Source organism: Condylura cristata, unplaced genomic scaffold (assembly GCF_000260355.1).
Source record: "Condylura cristata isolate star-nosed mole 26May11 unplaced genomic scaffold, ConCri1.0 scaffold00032, whole genome shotgun sequence".
NCBI lineage: Eukaryota > Metazoa > Chordata > Mammalia > Eulipotyphla > Talpidae > Condylura > Condylura cristata.
The window spans coordinates 11,191,416-11,206,742 of NW_004567133.1; the positions used below are offsets into that span (position 1 = coordinate 11,191,416).

The 15,327-nt window shown below is 39.2% G+C and overlaps 1 protein-coding gene across 1 annotated transcript in view; it reads left to right on the forward strand.

Annotated features, from left to right (window-relative positions):
* Positions 1-15,327, forward strand: part of SMG1 (SMG1 phosphatidylinositol 3-kinase-related kinase) — a 92,350-nt gene that overhangs the window by 70,780 nt on the left and 6,243 nt on the right. The window contains exons 47-62 of the mRNA XM_004692098.2: positions 542-714; positions 854-1,133; positions 2,140-2,412; positions 2,939-3,173; positions 3,436-3,662; positions 4,094-4,244; positions 4,353-4,542; positions 4,708-5,177; positions 6,499-6,636; positions 8,508-8,660; positions 9,879-10,058; positions 10,740-10,967; positions 11,595-11,806; positions 11,929-12,035; positions 13,291-13,470; positions 13,552-13,658. Of these exons, the coding sequence (XP_004692155.1) occupies positions 542-714; positions 854-1,133; positions 2,140-2,412; positions 2,939-3,173; positions 3,436-3,662; positions 4,094-4,244; positions 4,353-4,542; positions 4,708-5,177; positions 6,499-6,636; positions 8,508-8,660; positions 9,879-10,058; positions 10,740-10,967; positions 11,595-11,806; positions 11,929-12,035; positions 13,291-13,470; positions 13,552-13,658 (3,304 nt within the window). The remainder of the gene's footprint in view (positions 1-541; positions 715-853; positions 1,134-2,139; positions 2,413-2,938; positions 3,174-3,435; positions 3,663-4,093; positions 4,245-4,352; positions 4,543-4,707; positions 5,178-6,498; positions 6,637-8,507; positions 8,661-9,878; positions 10,059-10,739; positions 10,968-11,594; positions 11,807-11,928; positions 12,036-13,290; positions 13,471-13,551; positions 13,659-15,327) is intronic.

Here is a 15,327-nt window from a genome sequence, read left to right on the forward strand (position 1 = left end):
TTGGCATTTTCTTGCTAGAAGGTACTAAGTGAGTGAAGCTTCACATAGCCATGTGCTCAGGAAAAGGCAGTTAAACATGCAAGTGCCAAACACTGTTTGTGGGTTTGAGAATAACTACAAATTTACGCCTTAAACTTTTTTTTTTTTTTTTTTTTTTTTTTTTTTTTTGGCATTTTCTTGCTAGAAGGTACTAAGTGAGTGAAGCTTCACATAGCCATGTGCTCAGGAAAAGGCAGTTAAACATGCAAGTGCCAAACACTGCTTGAGGGTCTGAGACTAACTACAAATATACGGCTTAAAATTTTTTTTATACCTTAAATGAAATCTGGTGGATATGTTGGAGTTTTGTTCAAGTTGTTGTGGTACAGTGGTGGAAACTCCGGGATCAGGAAAAATCAGAGAAGTAAGAACAGGCCTTGGAGCAGTGCCCTTAAAATCAGAAAGGTGCTTTGCAGGCAGCCCAAGTATGAGCAAAATCAGGATTATGAGAGTACTTAGAAGGAAGAAGGAGAAATTTTAAAAAAAGCTTTTTCACCATTAGGTATTCTGAGCACACTCAACTGCAGACTCAACAAAGGACTGTTCAGGAAGCAATCCAGGTGAAGCTGAATGAATTTGAACAGTGGATAACACAGTACCAGGCTGCATTCAATAATCTAGAAGCAACACAGCTTGCAAGTTTGCTTCAGGAGATTAGCACACAAATGGATCTTGGTATGGGTTGACTTATTTTAGATATTCCTGTGAATTTTGTGTTTGTGCATTTACATGGGGATTTTAGTTTGTGCTGCCTTTCAATGACTACTGATTTGAGATGGTTTCATGGTCATTAATAATTGTCTTTTACCAAAAGGTCCTCCAAGCTATGTGCCAGCCACAGCCTTCCTGCAGAACGCTGGCCAGGCGCACTTGATCAGCCAGTGTGAGCAACTGGAGGGGGAGGTCGGTGCTCTTCTGCAGCAGAGGCGCTCGGTGCTCCGGGGCTGTCTGGAACAGCTGCACCACTATGCAACGGTAGCCCTGCAGTATCCAAAGGCCATATTTCAGAAACATCGAATTGAGCAATGGAAGACCTGGATGGAAGAGCTCATCTGCAACACCACAGTAGAACGCTGTCAAGAACTCTACAGGAAGTAAGCTGCTGACACTTGGTTTTCTTGATTTTTTTATGAGGATTGGCAAAGTTGTTGTATTTCTTTGTTTGTTTTAAAGATTTTATTTTATACATAGAAGAACTGGGGTGTAGGCCAGGGGTGTGGGTTGTGAAAGGATTCACCAGAGACAGAATGGAGAGCAAACAGGTGGATCTACTGAAAAATAATGCTGAGGGGAGCAGTGGGTGAGCCATGAGAAGTCTGCTGTGCCCTGTGGGTCATCTCCTTGGCTGGGTATCGAAATCATGCAGCAGCGGCTGGTGATAGCCTGAGACTTGAACCCCTGCACCACCAGGGAGGCCCCCAACGTTGTGTTTTTTTTTTTGTTTTGTTTTGTTTTTTGGTAAAGATTTATTTATTTGTGCATACAGAACTAGGTTATAGGCCAGAGGCTCAGGGGAGGCTAGAGGCTTCACCAGAGACAGAGCGGGGAGCAGAACAGGCAGATCGATGAAGTACACTGCTAAGGGGAGCAGTGGGCGGGCCAGGAGAGGTCTGCCGCGCCATGTGGTCACCTCCGGGGCAGGCGGGAATCGAACTCATGCGGAAGTGGCTTAAGATTCTTTGTGCTGCGCTTTAACCTGCTGCGCCACCAGGGAGGGCCCCCCAACGTTTTTTTAAATAAGATGATGTTTATTTTCCTGAAAGGAATGGTCAGTAGATGGAATTTAAATACTCACTTTTAAGAGGTGTTAGGAGGAATTGAGCTTGTGTTTTCCTAATTAAATTGTAAGAGTGGTGGGATCAGGATAGTGTTAAACTTGAATTTTGATTCTGTCACTCATTGACACATTGTATAGGAAGGTGATTTGACTCTTGAGACTTATCTGTAAAATGGAAATTATGTCTACTTGTTGAGATTTGTCTAGTGATCAATTACAACATTGCATGTTGTTACATAATATATTTTGTGGAAAGTGTTAAGTTTTATTTACAGACAGGGAGTGGCTGTATTATAAATAAGGACCGTTTTCTGCCATTACAGATATGAAATGCAGTATGCTCCTCAGCCACCCCCAACAGTGTGTCAGTTCATCACTGCCACTGAAATGACCCTCCAGCGGTATGCCGCAGACATAAACAGTAGACTTATTAGACAAGTGGAACGCTTGAAACAGGAAGCTGTCACCGTACCTGTTTGTGAAGATCAGTTGAAAGAAATTGAACGTTGCATTAAAGTTTTCCTTCATGAAAATGGAGAAGAAGGATCTTTGAGCCTTGCCAGTGTTATTATTTCTGCCCTTTGCACCCTTACAAGGTGAGTTACCTAATCACTTACTGAGACCAGTTTACTGTCTTGAAACTCTTGGTGCTTATTGAGAGTTCATGTATCTTTTTAAATAAAGATTTATTTATACTTACAAGAACTGGGGTGTGGGCCAAGGGTGTGGGGGGAGAGTAAGGGGAGGATTCACCAGAGATATTGGGGAGCAGAACTGGCAGATGTACTGAAATGTACTACTGAGGGGAACAGCAGGTGAGATAGGAGAGGTCTACTGCACTCTGTGGGCCAGCTCCCTGGTAGGGGATCGAACTCATGTCGCAGTGACTGGTGAAACCCTGTGCCACCAAGAGGCCTGTATCTTTAGTTCAATACCAAATCGTAGGTATTTTACTTTTGTACCTTAGCAAGTGTTAGGACTACTTTATTTCTTTTCAGATGTGAAGGTGCGTGCGTGTGTGTGTGTGTGTGTGTGTGTGAGCGCACGCGTGTGCGTGCACGTATGAGAGAGAAAAAGAGTTTAGCAAAATCTGTCTCACTATGCAAGTACTATTGCATTTAGGCGTAACCTTATGATGGAAGGCGCTGCCTCAAGTGCCGGAGAGCAGCTGGTTGATCTGACTTCTCGGGACGGAGCCTGGTTCTTAGAAGAGCTCTGCAGTATGAGCGGAAATGTCACTTGCCTGGTTCAGTTACTGAAACAGTGCCACCTGGTGCCACAGGACTTGGACATCCCAAACCCCATGGAAGCTTCTGAAGCAGTTCATTTAGCAAATGGAGTATATACCTCACTTCAGGTGAACACTAGCTTAAATTTTAAAGTATGTTTTAGATAATGTTTATTTCTCACATCTTTAGTTCAGGGAAGCAGTTAGTTAGACTCCCCTTCTACCCTAACCCTTTGGATGTTGCTTAAGCAGTTATTTAACATCACCATGAAGTTTGTAGCTGTACCTTGGTTACTAGTGCATAAATTCTTCACTTATGGCATTAAGTCTGTAAGTGTAATTTTCCTAACTCAGAAAACATTAAAACAATGTATTTCTCAAATATTTATAGGAATTAAATTCAAATTTCCGGCAAATCATATTTCCAGAAGCACTTAGATGTTTAATGAAAGGAGAATACACATTAGAAAGTATGCTTCATGAACTGGACAGTCTTATTGAGCAGACAACTGATGGCGTTCCCCTGCAGACTCTAGTGGAATCTCTTCAAGCCTATTTAAGAAACGCTGCTATGGGACTCGAGGAAGAAACACATGCTCATTACATCGATGTTGCCAGGCAAGTGAATGTTAGCTCTGTTCTGTTTTCTAGTGAAAGTCGGGCTAAGCCAGCTAAAAGGGTTCTGAGCTCTGTTTTTACTGTTGAGTTTAATTCTGATTTTAAGGCAGATATACTTAGTTCTAAAGATGGAGTAACACATCTTTTTTTTAAGGACAATTACAACTTTGATTTCAAAATAGATTGAAATTTATTTTGACATAATTACAGATTCACAGAAAGTTATAAAAATAAAAACGTACAGGGAGCTCTTGTGCACACTTTACCCCACACCCAGCATAGCAAAGCCATGTGATTGAGTCCACAGAGCTCACCAAGATTTCACCAGTTGTACATACATATCAAGACATTCTAGACATTATGCCAGCTTGTATTTCCTGAAATTTATTATTCTTTATAGAGGATTTTAATTCTTCCTTCTTTTCCTCTAGAATACTTCATGCTCAGTATGGTGAATTAATCCAACCAAGAAATGGTTCAGTTGATGAAACACCAAAAATGTCAGCGGGCCAGATGCTCTTGGTAGCATTTGATGGCATGTTTGCCCAAGTTGAAACTGCTTTTGGCTTGTTAGTTGAAAAGGTAACTACTGACTTGGTTTTATGAATAATGCAAGTATTGAAAGTAGTTTGTTCAGTGTGCAAAGAGTGAAAAAACGGACTTTTCCCCCTCCCCCTTTCATTTACATAGTTAAACAAGATGGAAATTCCTGTAGCTTGGAGAAAGATTGACATTATAAGGGAAGCCAGGAGTACCCAAGTCAATTTTTTTGATGATGATAATCACCGTCAGGTGCTAGAAGAGATTTTCTTCCTAAAAAGACTACAGACAATTAAGGAGTTCTTCAGGCTTTGCGGTACCTTTTCCAAAACTTTGTCAGGTAATATTTTGTATTTGAATGGCTGGCTTAGTTGTATAGTGCTTTGGAAGGGTACAGGATGGAGTAGAATTCACTGTATGTTCATAAGAGCTTAAGTATTTTAAGCAAGCAGCATTAATACCTTTAATTTTACATGAAGTATTTAAGAAAATTGTCCTCTTTTAGGGTCAAGTTCACTTGAAGATCAGAATACTGTGAACGGACCTGTACAGATGGTCAATGTGAAAACCCTGTTTAGAAACTCTTGTTTCAGTGAAGACCAAATGGCCAAACCTATAAAGGCATTCACAGCTGACTTTGTGAGGCAGCTCTTGATTGGACTACCAAACCAAGCCCTGGGACTCACGCTTTGCAGTTTTATCAGTGCTCTGGGTGTAGACATCATTGCTCAAGTGGAGGCGAAGGATTTTGGTGCCGAGAGCAAAGTTTCTGTCGATGATCTGTGTAAGAAAGCTGTGGAGCACAACATCCAGATTGGGAAGTTCTCCCAGTTGGTCATGAACAGGGCAACTGTGTTAGCAAGTTCTTATGATACTGCCTGGAAGAAGCATGATTTGGTGCGCAGGTTGGAGACCAGTATTTCTTCTTGTAAGACAAGCCTGCAGCGTGTTCAGCTGCATATTGCCATGTTTCAAGTAAGTATTTCTCATTGCGTTTTTTATCATTGCAGGAATTTAGAAAAATTGAGCAAATTAATATGTTACACTATTTATTGACAAAGAATTCTAAGACTTCCTGAATTGTGCCAGCTCAGCAAAGAATGTTTGTATTTTGGTGTCTTTTTTTTTTTTTTTTTTAATTCCTTGTTTGTTTTTATTTGATTTAAAAATACTGTTTAATTTTTGTGTAGAAGAACTGGGGTGTAGGCCATAGGTGCAGGGGATGTAAGGGCCAGAAGGCTATTTTCATCTTTGTATTTTAGGAGGCAGTAAGGTAAGTCTGATTCAGATCAGACTTGGGTACATTTACTTAGGTTTGAACTTAACTTCCCTAAGGTTTCTGAGTTACTTTTCGGTAGTATAGGGCTAGTGTCTCTCAAGAGTTGATGATGACAAGGGTTAAAGTCTGCCTAAGCACATTATGAATTTAGATATTATTTTAAACTTTCTTTTTCATATATTATATAGGCTTCAATATTGTCAGTAGCTTCAAACAAGTTGTAACCTGTGGAGTAATGTTTGTGGACTACAGATTTCTCCTGAAATCTGTTTTGGCACAACCTTCTTTTCCTTTGCAGTTTCACCATTAGCTGCTATTAGTTCTTAGGTTAAGGAAAGTAATATAGTCAAATTCTGAAACTGCGTTTATTATATATTAATAGTCTTATTTCTGGCACACTGGAATTTTGGGGGTATATTTTAAATGTAATGCTGAAAAATTTTGTACATTATTATTTCCTTAAATAATGATGGCAGCTATATGGAAAACATGTAAAAATTCTTTTAGTTTTGTGCATCTGAATACATTGTAAGCTCTGAGCACAGAGCTTAATTGTAAAACTTAATTGTAATCCAAATGCCTCCTGGAGTCTCCATGTAACATACAAGATTACTTGATCTTTCATCAACAGTTTGTCCCCACCATTCTATCACTTCCTGCCCGCCATCAAGACCTTCCAACCTCTTAACTGTAGATTATTTTCTGGAAAGTTGTGTACTAGATTTACTTTAACTAGAAATCATCTTCAGAATTATTATTTAACGGTTACATTTTATTGATCTGAGAAAATTGTCAACCACCTCAGGAAAATCTTCACCTGATTGTTTTTTTTTTTTTGTTTGTTTGTTTTCCTTCCTTCTTTGTAGTGTTTCTTCTGTTACTGTCTTCTGCCTGCCTGCCTTTGTGGCTGGATTATTTATTTCTCTTCCCCCAGTGGTAATGTGCACCACCCTTCCCTTGTTTAGCTAAAGGTTTTTTTTCCTACTGATTTTATTAAATTTCCTCTTCTTTGAACAGTGGCAGCATGAAGATCTTCTCATCAATAGACCACAGGCCATGTCAGTCACGCCTCCCCCTCGGTCTGCCATCCTAACCAGCATGAAAAAGAAACTCCATACTCTGAGTCAGATTGAAAGTTCAATGGTCACAGTTCAGGTGTGTTTTGTCAGGTCCTCCTTTCAGCCAACACTGTTACTGTTAGTTACAGGAGCTTGCACGTGGTTTTTAAGCCCCAGGAGTATAATTCCTTAAATTTGAAGGTAACCAAATTATTGTAGCATTATGTTCTGAGGAGTAGAGGCATATTAAGAATTCAGGTTTTTAATGCATTTGATGATCATATGCCTTGTACACATGGGAAACTTGAATACTTGTGTTCTGAAATGTTTGTAAGCTGTCGTATCTTTCTTAATCTTTTAAAGAAATCTTTATTTTGGCTGACATTTTATTAATATCTTAAGAAGCCTGTAATTTTATTTTAAGATTTATTTCTGTCTTCAGAACTGGGGCTGAGGCCAGAGGTACAGGGGCGGTGAGAGGATTCACTAGAGACAGAATGAGGAGCAGAACAGGCAGACTGATGAAGTACACTGCTGAGGGGAGCAGCGGGCGAGACAGGAGAGGTCTGTTGCACCATGTGCATCACCTCTGGGGCCAGGGATTGAATTTACACTGAGGCAGCTGCAGCTAGCTTGCAGTACTGCGCCTTAACCCGCTGCACCACCAGGGAGGGCCCAGCCTATGCTTTTTATACTCTCTTGAATGTTTAATTTTTGTGATGTGAAAGGCAGCAGAACATTTTTCCAAACTCTTACTACTGACCCTTTGGTCATTTCAGCTGAATATTTACTCTCCCCAAGCCCCATTCCCCCCCCCCTTTTAAAGATATTTTATTTATGCATACAAAACAGGGTTATTGGCCAGAGGTGAGGGATAGGGGTGATAGGATTCACCAGAGACAGAGTGGACAGGACAGCAAGGCAGATGGATCTACTGAAATACACTGTTGAGAGGAGCAGTGGGCAGGCCAGGTGAGGTTTGTTGTACCATGTGAGTCAGTTCCCTGGATGGGGCTCAAACTGGTGCTGCAGGGGCTACTGATAGCTGATACCTTTATAATACTGCACTTTGAACTTCTTATGCCACCACCAGGAAGGGACCCAACTCTTTTTTTTTTTTTTTTTTTTTTTTTTTTGAGAGAGAAACTAGTCTTGGTGATGGTTATGTTTATCTTTAGATTCTGTGTTCTGTACCTTAGTACTCAATAGTAATTGGTATTTTTCTTTCTATGAATCACGACTAGAATAAAAAACAATATTGTGTGAAAATTTTTTAAATTATAATGAAAATTTTCTGGACCTCTCATCTTTATCTACCTTGTCTTGACAATCTGGGTGGATTTTTTTTTTTTTTAAAGATTTATATTTTACTTTATATGCATACAAGAATGGGTACAGGCCAGAGGTATGGAGGTGAGAGGACTTCACCAGGCACAAAGTGGGGAACAGAACAGGCAGACCTACAGGAATCCACTGCTGAGGGGAACAGCGGGGAGACAGGAGAGGGCTGCTGCAAAATGTGGGTCAGCTTCCTGGCTGGGGATCGAACTCACGTGCAGTGGTAGGTGATAACTTAATAGTGCTGAGACTTAACTCCTTGTGCCACCTCCCATGCCAGGGAGGCCCTAGATGGATTTTTATCATAATTTGTAAGCTTTTGAAGTTGTGGGAAACTACTTTCCATTTTTCACAGTCAGAAGTATAAACGGACTTCCTTGTCCATAGCTCTCTCGGAGTTTGGTGTAGCAAGTACTGTGCCAATTTGTATTTCTCAAACATGTTAAGTCTCAAATATTTAGAGTGGAATGTTAGTGAAAGATTACTTTTGAATGGTTACTGTTTGTTAAAGTTGTTTTCTAAATTTCATGTGCTCCATCATGGTTCTTTTGACTTTCTGTTATGTTATATAAAATGCTAATCCGACATGAAGTCTGTTGGTATTCACTGGAATTCTGCTGGTTTTCATAGGACAAACTAGCAGCTCTTGAAGCAAGCATTGAACAGCGACTCAAGTGGGCAGGTGGTGCCAACCCTGCACTAGCACCTGTGCTACAAGATTTTGAAGCAACAATAGCAGAAAGACGAAATCTTGTCCTTAAAGAAAGTCAAAGAGCAAGCCAGGTATTGTGGTCTTTGTGTGTCCTCTTTGTTTCCAGGTGCAGGATTGTATTAACTGAATGGAAGTTGCATGTAGCATGTCTAGGAACAGCTTGAGAGGTCACCCCTCTATTCCACAAAACTGGGAAGAGGAACTGGTGTTCTGGGGTTTTCGTTAAAGCTAAATCGAAAGACAGTTATTTCCTTAGATTATTACTGCATCCCAGTTAAATATAAATATAAAAATAAAGTATATGCAGCCTTTGTTGGAAAATAGAATTTTAAGTTTATAGTTGTCTAAGGTCACCCAAAGATTTGAATATCATTTTTTCCCACATGGCAATAAAAGATCTTACAGCTTTGTATTCTTCCAGAGGTTGTGGATTAACTTCGTTGTGAACAGGGGGTGACAAACAAAAGTACTATTTTAATTAAATTAAAAAGTATTACAGAAGAAGTGGAGAGTAGGCCAGAGATGCGAGTGGTTAGAGGATTCACCAGAGGTAAGAGTAGGGCGCAGAGCAGGCAGATTTACTGAAATCCACTGCTGAGGGGAGCAGCAGGAAAGACAGGGGAGGTCTGCTGTGCCATGTGGGTCACCACTCTGGGCAGGGATCAAATTCAGGCTGTCACAGTGATAGTGCTGAGACTTAACCCCTAGGCTATCAGGAAGACCCCTATGTAAATTTTCAATCAGGTGCAAAATGTACTACTAATAATGATAACCCATATCTCATATACCTATCCTTCAAATTTTATTTCCTTTATAGTTCTATATAGATCTATCATTTTATCTGTAAAATATTTCAGTAAAGAACTCAAAAGAACTTAATCACAATATTATTATACCTTAGAAGTCAATATTTTGTGATCTTTATTGTAAAGTTGGTTAGAATAGAAACAGAAGGGGAACATTCCAAATTAAAATTTGGACATAACAGATTTCCGTGGAATATAATAACAGTTTTATTATTGAGTAAATTTTGTGTAAAAACAATCATGTAAAAGGTATACTTATTTAAACATCATAGGGACTTCAGACTACCAGCATCAACAGCACACACTTGCCACACTTAACAGCCTGTTTAAGGGTTTGGTCTATGGCCAAAAGAGTCACATGTTCACAGTTTTAGGATCAATTTTGATTCTGAGTTATGGAAAAGAGTAGATATTTATTTCATATCATTGATTGATTTCTTTTCCCACATGTGGTGTTTCCATTTCTCTCTTGCTTCTTCACAGGTCACTTTCCTCTGCAGCAATATCATTCATTTCGAAAGTTTACGAACTAGAACTGCAGATGCCTTAAACCTGGATGCTGCGTTATTTGAACTAATCAAACGCTGTCAGCAAATGTGTTCATTTGCATCCCAGTTTAACAGTTCGGTCTCTGAGTTGGAGCTTCGTTTACTACAGAGAGTGGTGAGTCTTGACTCTTGGAGGGAGGAAAGAGACTCGGTAATTAAAATGATATGGCCTTTATAATGTTCTCAAAATCCGCTTGATCGCTGGTTTACATTTATTGAGCATGTACCCATATACTAGTGATGTACTTCCCAGTGATCTTATTACATACTTAAACAAACAATTCAACTAATGAAATAGTGAAAGAATTTGCAGAATGACAACTGGTGGAAGGACTGTGAAGGTTTAGAGGGGCGGAGAAAAACTGTTAAATGATTCAGAATACTGAAAATAAGATAATAAAAAGAGGGCTAGCAGAAGACAAATGATGGGCAAATTCCAGAAACATGAAGTTGGTAAGTTTGGAAATATTATGGAATTTTAGGCTGTGTTGTAGGAAGATTTAGTTTGATTTTAACAAATGACTTTTGAGTCCATATGAATTATCTTTGTTACAGATCTTAAAAAGAAGTGCTTATTCCCTATATACTTGTGCGGAAAACTTAATGTTATTCTGTAGTTCACAGATTGTTTAAAGTATTGTCAAGTACTGTTTTGTAGGTCATTAAAGCATTACTGGGCCACTGAGGTTCTCTTTGTCAACTTGGAGCTACTGGTACTTTGTGATAACAGTGATGAAGAAATGTTAAACTCTTCTAGCTGATTTTTAAAACTATAACAGATGTTTGCTCTGTTTAGGACACCAGTCTTGAACACCCTATTGGCAGCTCTGAATGGCTTTTGTCAGCCCACAAACAATTGACCCAAGATATGTCTACACAGAGGGCAATTCAAACAGAGAAAGAGCAGCAGATAGACACGGTCTGTGAGACAATTCAGAATCTTGTTGATAATATAAAGACTGTGCTCACTGGTCATAACCGGCAACTTGCAGATGTTAAACATCTACTGAAAGCAATGGCTAAGGTAGGACTAATACTATTGGCACATCTCCCCCAACCCCTTTATAAAATTGAAAGTTGTGATTTATGGAAAAGTGACATTGTAAGAATTTTATAGGCAAAGCAGTTTCCCTCACCTCACATCTTCCAGTTTCTAAATGAATTTGTTCTCCTGAACTACATTTTTTTTTTGTAGTTAGTTTTAATTTTGTGCATAGATAAGCAGGTTTGAGGAGATTGATTCACCCATTCACTTCATAAGTTGTGTAGTAAAGCTGAGAACCAAACTTACTCTCATAGTATTTAGAGCAGTTGCTTCTCTTCTCCACATCCTTATCCCAGATTTTATAGGGTACCTCCAAAATGAATGAATGTTTCTTTTAGTATCTGACTAATTTAACTAATAAGAAAAGTGAGCCCTCAGAAAACACTTAATTACTTCATTACAAAACCAAAATATTAAATTTTAGGATTTATTTTTACTTGTAGTTTTTATAATATTTTCAAAACAAGATTCCTAGGGGAAAAAGAATTGTAATAAAATAATTAAATATATTGCTATGTGAAAACCACTTATTATTAATCAAAAAGTGACAGTCTTTAATTTCTGAACCAAAACCATTTTTCGTAATTGTTGTTATGTGGGTTCTAGGATGAAGAAGCTGCTCTGGCAGATGGTGAAGATGTTCCCTATGAGAACAGTGTTAGGCAGTTCTTGAGTGAATATAAATCATGGCAAGACAATATTCAGACGGTGCTGTTTACATTAGTTCAGGCTATGGGTCAGGTTCGAAGTCAAGAACATGTTGAAATGCTTCAGGAAATAACTCCCACCTTGAAAGAACTGAAAACACAAAGTCAGAGGTAAGAATGCTTTCTGGCCAAATAACATAATTATGTAGTTAATTAATTCGATTTTGTTCAGTAATTTAAAAGTAGTTATCTGGTAAAGCATACCACATAAACCATTTTATTTTGTATTTCAGTATCTATAATAATTTAGTGAGTTTTGCATCACCCTTAGTCACCGATGCAACAAATGAATGTTCAAGTCCAACGTCATCTGCTACTTATCAGCCATCCTTTGCTGCAGGTAGGAATTCCCTGCTTCAGAATTACCTGAATCGTTATCTGTCAATAATCTATGTAGACAAAGATGTTAGCAATTTCATTGTAAATATCTGATTAACTTATAGTCATATAAACCCTTTTTAAAGGGTTTCCTTAAAGCCTGTCATATCTTAAGAGTAAATAAGTGGGATTTTAACTTTAAAGTACTTTTGAGCTACCTGTGTTCAAATACTTTTTAATTATTCACTTATTTACTTTCAAAGGTTTGTGTTATATAAGAATTGGGGTGTAGGCCAGAGATGGCGGGGGTGGGGGTTTTGAGGATTCACCAGAGACAGAGTAGGGGGTGTGGGGAACAGAACGGGCAGACTGACTGCAATACACTGCTGAGGGGAACATGGGACAAGACAGAAGAGGTCTGCTGTGTCATGTTGGTCACCTGTCTGGCAGGGGATTGACCCCTTGTGCCACCAGGGAGGCCCTAAATAATTTATTTTTGATTATGAAATGTATGCTTGTTAGGTAAACAGAGAAATGGTCAATAGAAAATTTATAGTTGTAGCCCCACCCTGGTGGCGCAGCAGGTTAAAGTGCACCGCTGCAGAGGTGGCCATAGCCACCATCTTTGGATGGATTACCCAGAGGTGACCACATGGAGCATCAGACCTCTCCAGCCTCGCCCGCTGCTCCCCTCAGCAGTGTACTTCATTGATCTGCCTTTTCTGCTCCCCACTCTTGACTATAGTGAATCTTCTCACTGCCCCTGCACCTCTGGCCTGTACCCCAGTTCTGTGTGCATAAATAAATAAATCTTAAAAAAAAAAGAAAATTTATAGTTGCATTTCAGTTAGGTGTAAAACTGCTGAATTGTTGGTTCACTTCTGGATATTTTTGTTGCTTTGTCTACTTAATATTAAATTGATAGTTTTCCCTGCCAGTAAATCTTTTGAAAAAATGACGACCAAATTTAATGTGGTAGTCTGTGACTACCATGCTAATCTTTTATGGTTAGACATTTAAGGCATTTATAATGTTTTGATGTCACAACAAGCTAGTATATCACTGTACAGATTCACATCTGAATGTCTGGGTTTGTTTTTAGGAGGGCAGTTTCTTTTTCATGGGCAGAAAACCTTAAAATTGTGAATTAAAAATCCATTTCCAGACAGTCATTTGTAGTTGATGGATTGAGAGAGCATCACTCTGCTTTTAACTCATTGTCCCATGCCATTTTCTGTTTACATGTAAATTGAGCTACTGCAACTCTTTTTCTGTAGCAGTCCGGAGCAACACTGGCCAGAAGACTCAGCCTGATGTCATGTCACAGAATGCTAGAAAGCTGGTTCAGAAAAATCTTGCTACATCAGCAGATACTCCACCAAGCACCATTCCAGGAACTGGCAAGAGTGTTGCTTGTAGTCCTAAAAAGGCCGTCAGAGACCCTAAGACTGGGAAAGGTAAACAGTTAGGATAAAGATGCCTTAAATATTTCCACTAAGTGATGGTTTGGCTTAACATTTGTTTCTGTTGCCTCATAGCTGTGCAAGAGAGAAATTCATATGCAGTCAGTGTGTGGAAGAGAGTGAAAGCCAAGTTAGAGGGCCGAGATGTTGATCCAAATAGGAGGATGTCAGTTGCTGAACAGGTGAGTTTTTGAAGGGTGATCCTCTTATTTATTTCCATCATGGTTGATCAAGAAATGAGGAATTAAATCTCCTTTTAGGATCCAGAAGATTTTGGGTAACACAGCTCTGGAATTGTCATATAGTCACCATCCTATTACCACTTTCCCTTTTTCCCAGCCCTCTTTCACAGAAATTTAAAATGTGAATTGACGCTCTTTAGCAGATGAGCAGCAAATTTGCATTTTAAAGAGGACCATATAAAAGTTTCGTATGAAATGAAGAAGACATTTTTGGGTGCAGGAACAGTTTCTATAAAATGTTCTTGGGTTTTGACTTGAGTCATTACTCTGAAATTTTCTCATTAAAATTATGTATATAAATTGAGAGTATGGCCCCTCCCTGGTGGCGCAACGGCTTAGGACACAGTACTGCAAGCTAGCTGCAGCAGCATTGGTGTGAGTTCGATCCCCAGCCCCGAGGTGACCCACGTGGTGCTGCAGACTTTTCCTGTCTCACCCACTGCTCCCCAAGGCAGTGTACGTTGTTGACCTGCCTGTTCTGCTCACTTTGTCTCTGGTGAAGCCTCTCACCGCCACTGCACATTTCATGTCTATACCCCAGTTCTGTATGCATAAGTAAATCTTTTCAATCGATCAATAAAGTGGAGAGCAAATCCCCCCCCCATATCTTTAAAAATTGTAATTTGCTTTATCTTATTGTTTATTTGTTTCCACAAATACAATTTTTTAGAACCCTTGGAGAGTTAGTTGGAGCCATCATAATACTACATGCCTAAATACTTCAGTATATTTCTCTGAAAATATTATAATACATAGTTACATTACTCAGTTGTAAATTCAGAAAACAACATTGTCCATACATGGCTAACACTTAGTCCATATTCACATTTCTTCAATTATTACCATTGTCCTTTATTCTTTACCTTTTTCTCCTTTTTTTATTTTATTTATTTATGCAAATAAGAGCTGGGTTTTAGGCCAGAGGTGTGGGGGCAGAATGAGAGGATTCAGCAGAGACAGTGGGGAGCAGAACCGGCAGATTGACTGGAAATACACTGCTGAGGGGAGCAGCAGGGAGACAGGAGAGGTCTGCTGTGCCATGCGGGTCACTCCCTGGCCAGGGATGGAGCTTGTGCTGCAGTGGCTGCAGACAGCTTCATATTGCTGAGACATGACCACTTGTACCACCAAGGAGGCTTCATCTTAATCCTTTAAGCTGCATTCCCCACTCCTCCAGTACAATGTGTAAGGTTTATTCTGCATTTCATTTACTTGTTTTAGTCAACTTTTATAGTTAGAACAGTTTTTGAGACATTTTATTTTGGCATTGACATTTTTTGTGTCCAGACCATTTTGTTTACAGACTATACCTCAGTTTGCATTTGTGTAATATTTTCTTCTTAAGTAGATTCAAAATCAGTTGTTATAGACAGGAGTACCATGCTAGTGATGTGTCATAGCTTTCTCAGAATTTTACATCAAAGGATACTTGCTGGTTTATGCCATCTTTGGTATTATCAAATCTGCTTATTTGTTCTGGGTAATGTTCACCATTGTAAATTACCTTTTCTCTTGTAAGGTTAAATTTTGAGACTGTTCTTTTTTTACCCCCCATTGCCAGTCAGGTTTCTTATTTAAGGCTAGTCTTCTGCGGTAAGCAGAGAGACAG